This window comes from Coptis chinensis, chromosome 4 (genome assembly GCF_015680905.1).
Source record: "Coptis chinensis isolate HL-2020 chromosome 4, ASM1568090v1, whole genome shotgun sequence".
Classification (NCBI taxonomy): domain Eukaryota; kingdom Viridiplantae; phylum Streptophyta; class Magnoliopsida; order Ranunculales; family Ranunculaceae; genus Coptis; species Coptis chinensis.
In genome coordinates, this window is record NC_141459.1 from 21,794,084 (window position 1) to 21,808,213 (window position 14,130).

General features: G+C 37.5%; 2 protein-coding genes and 1 pseudogene across 3 annotated transcripts; all 3 read left to right on the top strand.

Annotated features, from left to right (window-relative positions):
* Positions 1-2,859: 2,859 nt before the first annotated feature.
* Positions 2,860-4,643, top strand: LOC147502594 (AAA-ATPase At3g28510 pseudogene; annotated as a pseudogene). The gene has a single exon (XR_015221745.1). The product of XR_015221745.1 is annotated as an AAA-ATPase At3g28510 pseudogene (transcript).
* Positions 4,644-4,821: 178 nt separating this feature from the next.
* On the top strand, positions 4,822-8,740 carry LOC147502595 (protein S-acyltransferase 8-like). Its single transcript, XM_086607367.1, has 5 exons — positions 4,822-5,154; positions 6,471-6,656; positions 7,249-7,551; positions 7,701-7,934; positions 8,077-8,740. The coding sequence occupies exons 1-5, from the start codon at positions 5,116-5,118 to the stop codon at positions 8,461-8,463; spliced, it is 1,149 nt and encodes a 382-aa protein (XP_086463493.1). The 5' UTR covers positions 4,822-5,115; the 3' UTR covers positions 8,464-8,740.
* A 555-nt stretch (positions 8,741-9,295) lies between these two features.
* LOC147502596 (26S proteasome non-ATPase regulatory subunit 12 homolog A-like) lies at positions 9,296-13,792 on the top strand. Its single transcript, XM_086607371.1, is given in 12 exon segments — positions 9,296-9,453; positions 9,536-9,730; positions 9,809-9,916; positions 10,007-10,111; positions 10,240-10,296; positions 10,388-10,584; positions 11,181-11,280; positions 11,353-11,465; positions 11,589-11,742; positions 11,840-11,869; positions 11,871-11,918; positions 13,368-13,792. Coding segments are annotated over 12 exon segments (1,332 nt in total). The 5' UTR covers positions 9,296-9,450; the 3' UTR covers positions 13,590-13,792.
* Positions 13,793-14,130: the final 338 nt, after the last annotated feature.

The following is a 14,130-nucleotide window of genomic DNA, read 5'->3' on the forward strand; positions in this document are numbered from 1 at the left end:
CAACATATCATCCACATACAACAATAACACTATGAAATCCCCTATCCGAAATCTCTCGAACAAACACACAATGATCGGAAGCGGACTTCTTGTATCCTTGCTTCGCCATAAAGGAATCAAACTTTATGTACCAATCGTCTCGGTGCTTGCTTCAACCCATACAAGCTCTTTATCGGCTTTGCATACTAGGTGCTCCTTTGCTTTTGACCTCAAACCCCTCGGGCCGGGTCCATGTAGACATCTTCTTCAAGGTCTCCATGAAGAAAAGTTATCTTAACATCTAGCTTTCAACCTCTAGGTTCATACTTGCGACCATACCCAATACCACCCGGATAGAAGTCATCTTCACTACAGAGAGAAAATCTCATCAAAGTCAATTTCTTTCCTTTGATCAATCCCCTTCACAACAAGGCGAAGCTTTGTGCCTTGGGTGAGGATTTTTCTCCTCATGCTTGACTTTGTATATCCACTTATTCTTGAGAACTTTTCTCCCTGTGGGTTTCTCAACTAACTCATAAGTGTGATTCTTATGCAAAGAATCCATCTCGTCATGCATGGCCTTCAACCACTTTTCCTTGTATGTACCTTCAAGTGCCTCTTGATAGTACATAGGTTCTCCACCATCCGATAGTAAAGCACGCGACGATGTGGTGGATACCGGGTTGAAGCTTAGTCTCCCCTGTCGGCTTCAAACCTCCTTGCCCCATCTGGCCGGGTGCCTTAGAGGATGCATTTCTTCTTGCTCGGTGGTGGTTCATGCATCTCATCTGCATCTTCTATACCAATAGGTTCTATCCCATCATGAGTAATAGGATTCTCATCACGAAGCTTCAAACTCATGGTTCTCGTGATTCTCAATGCCTTTCGCGACGTTCCACAATAGGAACTTTCGGTTCTCAATCAACAAGATCATTGGTGAAAGCCTCAGAAGTTTTTCACCTTCCTCAAAGTCCGCTATGGTTTGGTCTTCTAAGAACACAACATCTCGACTTCTTTCTAAAAACAATCAAAGTTGATCACAAATCGGATTACCTTCTTGTTAATCGGATCATAGAGTTTGTAACCAAACTTTTCATCTCCATAACCCGAAAAAATGCATCTTTCCTTGGCTTTGTCATCAAGCTCTCTCTCATCCTTCGAATATGCACAAATGCCCGGTGGGACCCAAATACCCTCAAGTATCCATAATCAACATCTCTCGCCAAAACGTAAAAGGCAACTAGAAAACCATCCTTTAATTCTAGTCTTTTCTTCATTCAACAAAGACATGGTAGCCATCTCCATGGTAACAATTCCATCCCGTCGCTCCATGTAGAAACCGCTAATGTCTCCCAACTTTCGGGCCAGAGAGCCTAATAGAAACAAAGCCTCAACTTCGTCTCCCAAATTGATCTTCATCAAATGCATAATCCGATTGATGATATTCTCACTTCACTTCATTAAGATGCTCGGACATTAAAGAATCGCCTTGGTACTTAAAGCCTGCGCAAACTTCTTAACGACTAGCACTTTGTTTCCACCGACGCTTGTTTCTCATAAAAGGTCTTGAGTTTCTTCCACGGTGAAGGCGTCAGAGTCTCTTAGGACACATGGTGAAAGACATCGTCAATCCAATCCATCGCCGAATGTATCCAATCGCTTTTCAAGCAAGCTTTTCCACTCAAACCTCATCAATCTTTTCTCGGTTTTACTCTCTCATTCTCAATGGGAAGTGCCAAGTCCTCGAAAGATAGCAAGTCTTCCATCTTGGCTTTCCGGATGGTGTAGTTCTTCCTATTCGGACTCATCAAATGAAAGTGTTCGCGGAATGGTCCATCTCTACAAGTTATTTAACATCAAATCTTCTCTCGTGAATTTCATGGTCAAACACCTTCCTCGACCAAGATTCGGATAACACCCCTAGGTTATTCTAACCAAGGCTCTGATACCACTTGTTGGGGATTATACCAATACCAATCGGTTCCCCCACTACACAGATAACTTGTATGAACACAATTCAACTCTGGACAAAATCTCAATATCAACTACAACCTATACTAACATGTCCAACTCGCTAAACAACTATTAACAACAGATAATAATGTAAAGCAGTAAAAGCAAACCACAAAACAAAGATTTACCGTGGTTCGGCCAATGATGCCTACTTCCACAAGAGCCAGTTCTTTATAAAGTGGGAAGGAAGATTACAATCTCTCCTTAGAGTCTCTCACCTTACTAGATCACTCTTATCTCTTTACAGGGTTGTATCTCTGTAAAGGTTATCTCTCAATCTTGATAGCTTTCAAGATTGGGTTTCTCTCTCTTTGTTTTTGTCTGGTTCTTAGTCTTCTAGCTTAGGTTTTCCAAAACCTTGATTTTTGGTTTTTATTTCCAAAAACCAAATTTCGCGGCATCGTGAAATGAAGCCCACAATAACAATAGACTCAGGGAGCGGGGCGCTGGCTGGCTTTGGTGGTCGCGCTGGCTTTTGAAGCCGAATGGTCGTCGCTCTTTACTTTGAGTCTTCGGGTCCGCGAGCTTCACGCATCAGAACTCGAGCGCTGGTGCGCTTCTTCGAAAGCGCTGGCGCCTCGACATGTGCGCGATGTCAATTCGTCCGTTTCTCTCCAGCTCTGTTTTCTCTCCTCATGTGAGGGATAACTCCAACAAGAACTGGCAATCTGGCATGGCAATGTTATAGATAGCGTGCTTGTACGCCCGGCACTTTTGTACTATAAAGTATTCTCTGGCAAAAAAAAAATGTAACAAAAACACTCAGTCACACACAATACACATGATGAATTTAAGTGTTTTACAGTTCCACCAATGAAAACACACTGTACTTTGTCACCTTAAAGAAAACATGATATATCTCATACTCCCATCACAGCTCAGTCTCAGTTCCCCACACCAATTTGTATTTGCAAGTCCACAAAACCTTGCTTACATTCTAGTGTTGCAGTAAGAGGATCGAAGTTAACAAGAGGAGATGATGAGCATGTTGTTAGATTGGAAGTCACTCGGTTCCTTGTTTGCGACATTTATGTTCATTCGAACTCTCATTCCTGATGAAGTAATTCTAGCATTCAAGAGGTTCTTTTCCAAACTTCTTTTGGGTTTCCAAGCCAGTAACGAAACAATTACCATTGAAGAATACCTCGACGAGTACTACAAAAACGAAGTCTATGATTCTGTTCTTACTTATCTTAGCTCCAAGTGCTTATCTGCTGCTCATTCTCTCAAGCTTTTCAAGCCTCATAACTCTAAGAAACTTATTTTCTCCATGAATATCGACCAAGACTTTGACGAAATCTTCGACGGGTTCAAAGTTAATTGGTCTTATCACATTGCTAAAAAGAAGGCAAGTAACCGTGGTTTTGTTCGATCCGAAAATTCTCAATACTTTGTTCTTTCTTTCCACTCTAAATACAAGGAGAAAGTGCACTCTTTGTATCTCCCCTATGTCATTAAACAGTCTGCGATCATCAAGTTCAACAACCAAGAGAGGAAACTCTTTACTAACAACATGGGAAATTCTGACCGAACAGCTTGGTCTTCTGTCCCATTTACTCATCCCTCCACTTTTGATACTCTGGCAATTACTCCAGTTCTCAAGGAGGAAATCAAAAGGGACTTGCTGGAGTTTGCGAAACAGAAAGAGTTTTATGTTGGAGTTGGTAGGACTTGGAAAAGGGGGTATCTTCTTTATGGTCCACCCGGCACGGGGAAAACTAGCCTTATTGCTGCCATTGCGAATTTCCTTCATTTCGATATCTATGACTTGGAACTTACGTCGGTGGAGAATAATTCGCAACTTAAGAAACTTCTGCTTTCTACTTCAAGCAAGTCAGTGATTGTTATTGAAGATGTTGATTGCTCACTTGACCTTTCGGATCGAAATAAAAAGACTAGTAAGGTTGATGGTGGCAAGAAAACGCCGATTGGAAGCCAAAAGGGTAATTCAATGAGCAATGTTAGCTTATCAGGTGTGTTGAATTTTGTCGATGGACTTTGGTCTTCTTGTGGTGGTGAGAGGTTGATCATCTTTACCACAAACTACAAGGAGCATCTCGATAAAGCATTACTTCGACCAGGAAGAATGGATAAGCACATTAACCTGTCTTACATTGATATCCATGCTTTCAAGATGCTTGCCAACAATTATCTACATCTTGAAGATCATGACATTATGAAAGACGTTGAAAAAATGTTGCCTATAGCTAAAGTGACTCCAGCTGAGGTAGCTGAAATTTTTATGGGATCTTTGAATGATGTTGAGATGGCAATGAGCAATGTAGTCCAGGAGATCAAGAAGCGGAGCGAGTGATGAGGAGGATGTGCTCTGCTTGGAGCATGTAGATGGTTTTACACTTTTACTTGAGGTGTAGTCCTTGTTACTGTTCAGTAGTGTGTCCCTTGGAATGTGGCAGGGTAACTATTGAAGTGTGCTGTATCATGACAAGCAGACAGGGTATCCATTGGAGTGGTAGGAGCCTTATTTGGGAATAATTGTCTATGGTAATGGAGTGCGATATGTGGTAGGGTAAGATGTAGGCTAGCTTCTCTTTTGTTGGTCAGTTTGTTTCAGTCTATGTTCATCTTCCTGTGAAGAACTTGTATGCTTTATGTCTAACTTATTTATGAGTACTTTAGCTTGTTGTAGACTTGTAGTGTGTTTTCTTATGTAAAACTTACTATGGAAGTACGTAAGTTATGACTTACCACTGATAATTACTTCAGTAACTCTCGATCCAGCGCACTCATGACCCATTCCAGTCCATTAAAAACTGTTACTTGCGGGTGCAAATATACATTACATTAGTAGAACATAGGAAAAGAACATGGGTGCGTTAATAATAATAAATGTTAATATTCTTTGCCTATATCCCCGGAAGTTTTATAGAAAAAGAAAAACATTCTGTAAACTCTCACAATCAATAATACAAACAGTTTTCTTTCACAATCAATTCTCTCAACATAAAAAGAACAAAAAGCAAAACCCATCTCTCCTTTTCTTTTCTGCTTTCAAAATAGAATCTTCATAAAGACAGTTTCCACTTTTTAAACCAAAACATTATTTACACTCGATCTGAACAAGATGAACATTCACAAGTGTAAAGAGTAGTTGTTTATCAAATGGAAAAACGTGTTTACCAAGTATGGAAAGGAAACAATGTGAGTTTATTACTCTTTTACTTTTAACTTCTTGTTTTTTTACTACTTTATTGATTTCCTTACTTGGGCATGTTTTAATTGAGCTTAATTTAGCTACTTTGAAGTGGGGTGGTTGTGTTAATTTATACTGGTTCACATTCTTGATTGATTTAGTCACTTGAGTTTCTTGTTATTGAGCTATTATTTTGTAGTCTTTGTTTTAGATTTGTTCCTTATTTATGAGTAAAATGATGTAGTGAAGTAGCTTTAGAATGGGAAAGAGGGAAACAATTTTGAAGTATTCATAATTGAACTAGATGGTGGCATAGGTGCTGAAATGAGATTGTTGGATACTAATGTAGATATATTGATTTTTTCCAAGGAAAGAGGTTTAGGGAAGGATTTTGTCGGGGAGTCAGTTGTAGATGCATTCGGGAGTTTTGGTGGGACAACTCCCCTGGACCAAATGGCTTCCCTAAGATGAGCATTTACTAGGATGTTGTAGAATATAGGATTATGGATTCTTAAAGTTATTAGAGTCATCCTTAAAATTCAAGGATAAAGATCTAATAAGGATTATTTTCCTATCAATTTGAACAAGAGATGTTATATAAAAAGACGCAAAGTTTTATGACACGGGTAATGATATCCTCTCGGAATTCACAACATTAAGAAAGTTTTCTTTATTCTGTTGCCAGATTTCAATCGTGCCCTTATTGCTAATGATAGATTTATAAAGATGATAGGAAACATGCATTTGAGTATGCCAAGTAGATCTTGCCAAGCTTATGAGTATTTCAACTTGAACATTTCAACTTGAGCTTCCTTGATTGTCCTAGTCTGTTTTGACTTTGATGTGAATTAAGAAAAACTTTTAGTCAACATCTTTAAGATTTTTTTGATGAATGGCCTACTCTAAAGTTGGAGATAACATTCCCATTCTGTATTAGCCTTAAAATCTCTGCATTTATTCTAGTGAAAAGTGTTATTTGGCTGTTCTGGAAAAACTTCTCATCGGCTTGAAATCGCAATCTAGAGTACCATATTTGTCTTCCTCCCATCTAAGAAACTTATTAGTCATCTTCAACTTATAAATGGATACAGTGATGGAAGAAAATGTTCTCCTTGAAACTGCCTCTTTATGTCACAGCAGCCTGATACCGGGTGAATCGGCTTAGTATCACCAATAATCGCCTAATAAGTTATTACCTTTTTTTGAACTATTCCTGTAATCATTTTCTTATGTACAACCTTGTAACATACTTTCTCTTTCATTGTTATTATTATTTGTATTATTTTATTTAGTGTTGTGATTGTGAACATTCTTTCTTATGCAGAAATTCTTATTTGGTGGGAGGCTGATATTTGGACCAGATGCAAGGTCACTGCTCATTAGTATACTACTTATCCTTGTTCCTGTTGTTATCTTTTGTGCTCTCGTCGCGCGGCATCTTCGCCATGAGTTCGAAGCATATTATGCAGGAAATGCTATTTCGGTGCTTGCAGTTGCCTTGACCATCTGGGTGAGTCCACTTAATTAATGCTTGCCATATGCTTCCAAATACTCATGAGCCGGTCTTTGCTGTGTGTTTATTATAGTGTGGGTGAATACTTATTGATCACTGACCAAACATGATTGTCCTTTCATGTGGGCTTTGATTCCGAGACTTGAATTGCATATGCATAATAAACATTCATTTTACATCTATAAAAATACTAGCAGTCATATAATCAATATATCATAGATTCTCACTTTCTGCCAATTCCTACCTAACTATAGACACCAGTGAATCATTTAAATGTTATATGTTAAATTTGCATTCTTAATAGTGTTTACTTTATATCACTGTAAACTTAAATTAAAACCCGAAAAACTTAACTAGTTTTCCAAAATTTTCGTTTTGTGTCGAGTCAACTGGCTAAAAATAAGCTATCTACATATAACTTATACCTAGAGATCTGTTCTTAGTATATTTATATAACCAAATCAGCCTATAATATGGACTGAGTACTTGCCCTTTGTGGATCAGCCAGTGCATTAGTTCTCGTTAATAGTAGAATTTTGATTATTCGGTACTCGTTAACTTTAATTAATAATTTAGTTGGTCTTGGTAGGTACTGGCGCTACTTCTTGTTGCATCAGCCAGGGATCCAGGTATCATTCCACGTGCTTCACATCCACCTGAAGAGTTTTACAATGAGTCCTCAGCATCAGCTGAGGGTGGTGGACGACAGACGCCAAGCGTACCATTTTCTCGAACTAAAGAAGTCGTAGTTAATGGAACAGCTGTGAGGGTCAAGTATTGTGATACATGCATGGTGTACCGTCCTCCTCGATGCTCTCATTGCTCCATCTGTAATAACTGTGTGGAACGATTTGACCACCATTGTCCTTGGGTGGGTCAGTGCATTGGACTGGTATGTTATTTGTCATGCCGTTAGAACTTCTCTTTACTCTTTTTACTTGTGCTTTCTGCTCCTGAAAGTTCCTCTTCTGCTTCTTATACCATATCTGGAATTGCATTATGAATGTAGAACTCTATTGCTGACTATTCTTATTATTGCAGCGCAATTACCGTTACTTCTTTCTGTTTATTTCTTCTTCAACTATTCTCTGCATCTACGTATTTGCAATGTCAGCGTTATACATAAAGATCATAATGGATGATGAGCAAGGCACTGTTTGGAGAGCAATGAAAAAATCTCCTGCTTCAGTAGTAGTGATGGCCTATTGTTTTATCTGTCTTTGGTTCGTTGGTGGTCTGACTGGCTTCCATTTATACCTAATGAGCACAAACCAGGTCAGCATCTTTCTCTTGATTAAGTTTCTTTCCAACTTTGTTCTTATTTGAAAATATAACTGTTTTTGTCAATAACTCAACATATTTCGTTCTTCTTTAGTTTCAGCTTTTTTAAAAATTACTGATCATGTAATTTTTTTAGACCACATATGAGAATTTCCGTTACAGAGTCAACAGCAGGGCTAACATCTATAATCTGGGATGCTTGAACAATCTTATGGAAGTATTCTGCACGAAGATAAAGCCTTCAAGAAACAACTTCCGCGCATTTGCGCCAGAGACTTTACAAAGGCCTCCCATGGTCCTTAACCACGAACCAGAAGTAGACGACACAGGTGGAGAGAAACGTGCCAAGGTAGAAGATGATCTAGAAATTGGTGGAGATATATTAAAGATTTCTCAGCGCCATAACTTTGATAAAGTGAGTGAGGCAATGGATGTACGCAGTAGAGGCAGCAGTGAAACCCACAATGATATCTCAGATCCTAATTTTTCTTTGGGTTCACATCAGCAAGTTCGGGCTCGCTGATACAATTTAATAGTTTGTAGGAGCGATTGAGAATTATGACTGGAAAAGCATTGTTTGAAAAACTACATTTGTGTGTGTGAGTTTATTAAATTCCTTTGTATTACCCTTTATTTGGGTATAGAATTATACAGAGATATAAAATGTGAATTTATTTTGACAAAGTTGTGGAAGTGTGTAATTTTTTAGTAAAAGTATAGGAGAACACTTTACTTTTACCTGGTTGATGTTCAACAGTTTCGGTTTGTGATTATCAATGGTATTAATGTTGTATTCTTTTTTTTTACTTGGTTGTACTTTTTCCTCGACACCTTGGTTGTGTTTGGTTCAAGGAAAATTGAGAAAAAAAAAAGTGTTTTCAAGGAAATTGAAAACTTTTGAATGTTTGGTTCACAATGGAAAATGAAAAATCAGAAAACAATTCTTTAAATGTGTTCAAAAAAAAAAAAAAAAAAAAAAAAAAAAACAAAGTCTATTTAAACAAGTCTTGATCCAATACTCTCAAACTACATTTAACTACAACAAATTTTTCCATTTCCAACCAAACACACAAAATTCAAATTTTTGGAAAATCAAAAAATCTGTTTTATTTTAGAATCAGATTTCAGTGAACCAAACACAACCCTCGTATATCTGATGCACATGACTCTCCCCTTTATTTTACAAGTTTGTAAATCTCCCGTCTTAAAATGTTTATCCCACAATAAATAATGCCAAGAGAAGATTATCGGGGAAAAAAAAAAAAAAAATGCCCAGAGAATAGTTCCTTTTAGGCCAATGTGTTGGGTTGGAAAGTTGGAGCCTTTTAAGCAAAGGCAGACGATGCCACGATGAGGAGGGTCGTAGTCAGTTGGAAAACATTAATTGGGCTTACCTTCGTGGTCCACAAGAAAAGCCCACGTAACTCTTTATTAGTGTTCCTTTTTCTTGTCATCAGCAGCTAGGGTTTTATTCTTCTCTCTCAAATCTACTTTTCAAACTTTGGATTCAATGGTAAGTTCGTTCGTTATAGATCTCGATTTATTTCAAGATTTCGGCTTTCTCATTTTTTACTATTGTTTCTTTGTCTGTGCAGGAAGGAGGGGATAATTTGGATGCACAAATTGAATCTTTATTGAATGTAGAGAAACAAAGTAGACTTGCTGAGAATGTTTCTGCTACTAAGAAAGCTGTCATTGATATCATTCAGCTCTGTTACGGAGCACGTGCTTGGAAAACTCTTAATGAACAGATCCTCATATTGTCCAAACGAAGAGGCCAGCTTAAACAGGTACATTTTTTTTTTCGATTGATTTAATATAATATAAATCTCAAATCTAGTTCCATGTTGTTATTTGGTGTTAAACAGGCTGTTACTGCTATGGTCCAGCAAGCTATGCAATATATAGATGACACGCCTGATATTGAAGCTCGTGTAGAATTAATCAAAACGCTAAACAGTGTATCTGCTGGGAAGGTAAGCGTGAATTAATAAATTGCAAAGCTATTTTCTCTTGTAAGGTTACTAATGAGTTGTGTTGGGCATTTTTTGTTTCTCCTCGTGTAGATTTATGTTGAACTGGAGCGTGCACGATTGATAAAAAAACTGGCGAAGATCAAGGAATCTCAGGGCCTTATTGCTGAGGCTGCTGACTTGATGCAGGAAATTGCTGTAAGTGATTTCACGAGCAATAGGACCTTACAGTGCTTTTCTATTGGGTGTTAGTGAAAATCAGCATTTTCGTATGTTGCTTAGTTGTTGTATAATATAGTAATGACTTTCTTGCATTTGTGTTACAGGTCGAAACATTTGGAGCAATGGCAAAGACAGAAAAAATAGCGTTTATCCTTGAACAAGTATGATAATTTGATTAGGACAAGTATAATTTCAACAGATTAAGTGTTATCCTCTGTATGCACTAACTGACTTGCTGAAACTCAAAACCAGGTTCGTCTTTGTTTAGACCGCCAAGATTATGTGCGTGCTCAAATTCTCTCAAGGAAGATCAGCCCAAGAGTTTTTGACGCTGATACCTCAAAGGAAAAGAAAAAACCCAAGGAAGGCGATAACGTAGTTGAAGAGGCCCCTGCTGATATACCTTCGTTGCTAGAATTGAAGCGCATATACTATGAACTTATGATAAGGTACACAAATCTCTGTTTTTCCCAGGACCTCACTCATACCCTGACAAATACATTGTGTTTGAAAGAGCTTCTGATCTGAATCATACCTGCAGTTTTTGTCTAGTTAATCATTAATAATTTGTTTTAGGAGGAAATAATTTAATGAATATTACCAATTTGCCTGGCATATGAATGAGAATTTTTATTTACTAATATGTTGGGGTTTACAATAGCTTATACTCGTACGGTTAAATGTTCAAATAAAGAAATTTAGTAGGTGCTTTATCTGGAGAATATAGCAAAAACTCGTACATGGTTGCCCTTTGTAGATGAAGTTAAAAGATAGTGTCAATGGTTGTGTACTATACATTTATTAATCCACAAGTTGTTTGTATCCGAAGTGGAAATTTGTATCTATTAAATTACAATTTATGGGTGCATGTCAGTAGGTGTTCCTGTTCATGTAATTTGATATGCAGTTTGAGGTACATCTAAGAGTATGTATTTTGAAAAAAATGCTATATCTAAATTATTTTTTTATTTTTATTTTTTGAAATTCTTCATATCGATACGTATCTCTCTTAATATTATTTTCTCCTAATTCATACATATTGCAGGTACTACTCGCACAACAACGATTACCTTGAAATATGTCGTTGCTACAAGGCGATATATGATATTTCATCTGTGAAGGAAGATCCAACCAAATGGGTACCGGTATGGAATCTCAATAATTAACTATGTCATCAAAGTACTCATGGGCTTTTCTGATGATCCTCTGGTTTGTAGGTTCTTAGGAAGATTTGTTGGTATCTAGTGTTAGCGCCACATGATCCCATGCAATCAAGCCTTCTTAATTCTACTTTGGAAGATAAGAATCTTTCTGAAATCCCCAATTTCGGGTATGTGCTTGGTTGTTTGGATACACACTTGCATGTAGAAAATTTCTTCACTTCACTAAGTTTCTAAGATACGTTATTCATGTTTCTTCTGATGCCTGGTGGTGTTCTCGGATCCAATCTCAGGGAGTTATTGAAACAGCTAGTGACAATGGAGGTGATCCAGTGGACAGCTCTTTGGGAGACATGCCGAAATGAATTTGAAAATGAGAAGAACATGCTTGGAGGCTCCTTGGGTGACAAAGCCGCTGAAGATCTAAGGCAGAGAATTATTGAACATGTAATGATTTCTGTGCGCAAATCTGGGTTTCCTTTATTAATCTTTGTTCTTCTAAAGTTCCAGCGTGACTCACATGCATGGCTCTTTTCTTATTCAGAACATTCTGGTCGTGTCGAAGTATTACGCAGAGGCTTACTCTGCAGAGACTTGCAAAACTCTTGTGCCTTACTATCGAGGTTACCTTTTCCTCCTGTAGTTGAAACTTGATATTCTTGTTTGTAGCCTCGTTATTGATCTGCTCTCCTTTTTTCTATTGTACTTTTGGTAAATTTTGAATAGATATGTAGAAGGGTAGAACAGAGAGTTTTTCTTTTCATGGGGTTGATGAGGAGGGACTCGGGAACATTTGCATTTAGGCAGGATGTTTATATGGTTGTCTTGGTTATCTACAGCCATACTTAAACATCGAACACTTGGAAACGTTTACTACTACACGTTGATTCTAGTATGACGAAACGAACATCGTTAAAAGAAATATTGAAACAATGTGCTATGTTTAAAATACTGCTCAATACTCAATATTTTGGAAATTGGAGAATATATGACAACAGGTAAGGTGATTTTGGTGGGATATTTTTGTTACACTTGAAAATAAGATTACATTTAATAACTTTATCTATGGAAGTAAAGGTGTTGACTGCACTATTTGGCACCCTCCTTACGGTTTTATCGATTATTGTCCTAAAATGCCATGATTATGCCAATTTTGCAACTGATCGATGCAGTAAGAAGCATTTCTAAGATCTTAACTGGCCCCTAGTACCTACTGTCGCCTAGGTTTGACTCTTTAGCTAGTCCCTACACTTTTAACTGCATATAAAGTGAAAATTGTCTAATAAAATGAAAAACAAGAGAAAAGGGGATATATTCAAATGTTTTGGCTACATAATTAATTGAAGTTATGCGTCCTCATTGTAAATTGTACATGAGTTACTAGTGGTTCCTGCATTGATATTTTGTGCATCCAACTTTGTGGTGTGTGTGTTTTGAGACATGCCAAGTCATATTGCTAGGAAGTTAGCAGAGTGGTCTGTTTCTTCTGCAGTTTGTAGCAAATTCTGTTTGTATTGGAGAGTCAATCCTATCACTGGTCTTTAGTGATTACTTAAAATCTTAGGGCGAGTGAAGATTTTATTTTAAGTATTATTTTATGTAAGATAAATTGTGCGATGACTAATGATAAGAAAAGTGCTTCAGTAGTTTGAGATGTCATGTAATCCAGCTTCCCTTCTTAACTTAGCTTAGTTTGAGGTTTCATGTCCTGTTATCCAGCTTCCCTTTTTAACTTGGCTTCCTTGGTTATTTATTTATATTAAGTGCATGTTTATTTTCACCTAAATATGTGCCTACGCAGCATAACTTATTATTGTGCTATCCTGGATATATATAAGATCGTCTATAAAAGTTGGTATATTGACAAAGTTGATTATTTGAGTTCTGTGGGCTATGACGTTTATGACTGGGATTGATTGATGCTCTCAGCCTCTCAGTCTGTCTACACCAAAATTTGATGTTTATATGAGTTCTGTGAGAAATATTTATTATGAATGAATAAGATTGATTGCTGCTCTCACAGTATGTCTTCGCCAAAATTTGATGTATATTCCCGCCTTGTTAACTTTCAGGAAACTGAAAAGCACCTCTCTGACATGGTTGTCTCGAAGTCTTTGGTAGCAAAGGTTGACAGGCCTATGGGTACTGTCTGCTTCCAGACAGCAAAGGACAGCAACGAAGTTCTCAACTCATGGGCGATGAATTTGGAGAGGCTGCTTGATCTTGTCGAGAAGAGTTGCCACCAAATTCACAAAGAAACCATGATTCACAAAGCTGCCCTAAAAGTTCAGTAAAGTTTAGATGTCTGTTATGTTTCAAATAGTAAATTTGAAATCATATACCTGTTGATACATTATATGTGATTGTTGGCTCTTCTATCTTGCCTGACGATCCTGTACGAGTTTGAAAATTTATTCTCTTTTTTTGGATGAACAACGAGTTTGAGAATCGGGGTCTGGTGTTTTAATATAATAGTCTTAAGCATGTCATCACAAAATCAGCAGTCTCTCAAGTGATATGGGTATACCCAGTATCGCACCTGGGCTGTAGCCTGTAGGTCCGTAATCCGTGACTTGATTTTTTTTTTTCGTTTCTTTGTGTGTATTTTTTGTATTGGGATAATGGTGTGTGTTAGACTATGAGAAAATGAGATCTTTACTATTAGAGTACCACCTAGAAAGTAGAAGTAGATAGATGCAAGCCGAATAGGAGTGGTTTTAGATTGGACAATTCTACTCTTTTTAAAATTGGTGCATCGCCAACTTTTTATGGTAATATATCCATGCCAGAAACATCTAATGACACAACTTAATGACTTCAACAGATCTAGCATAA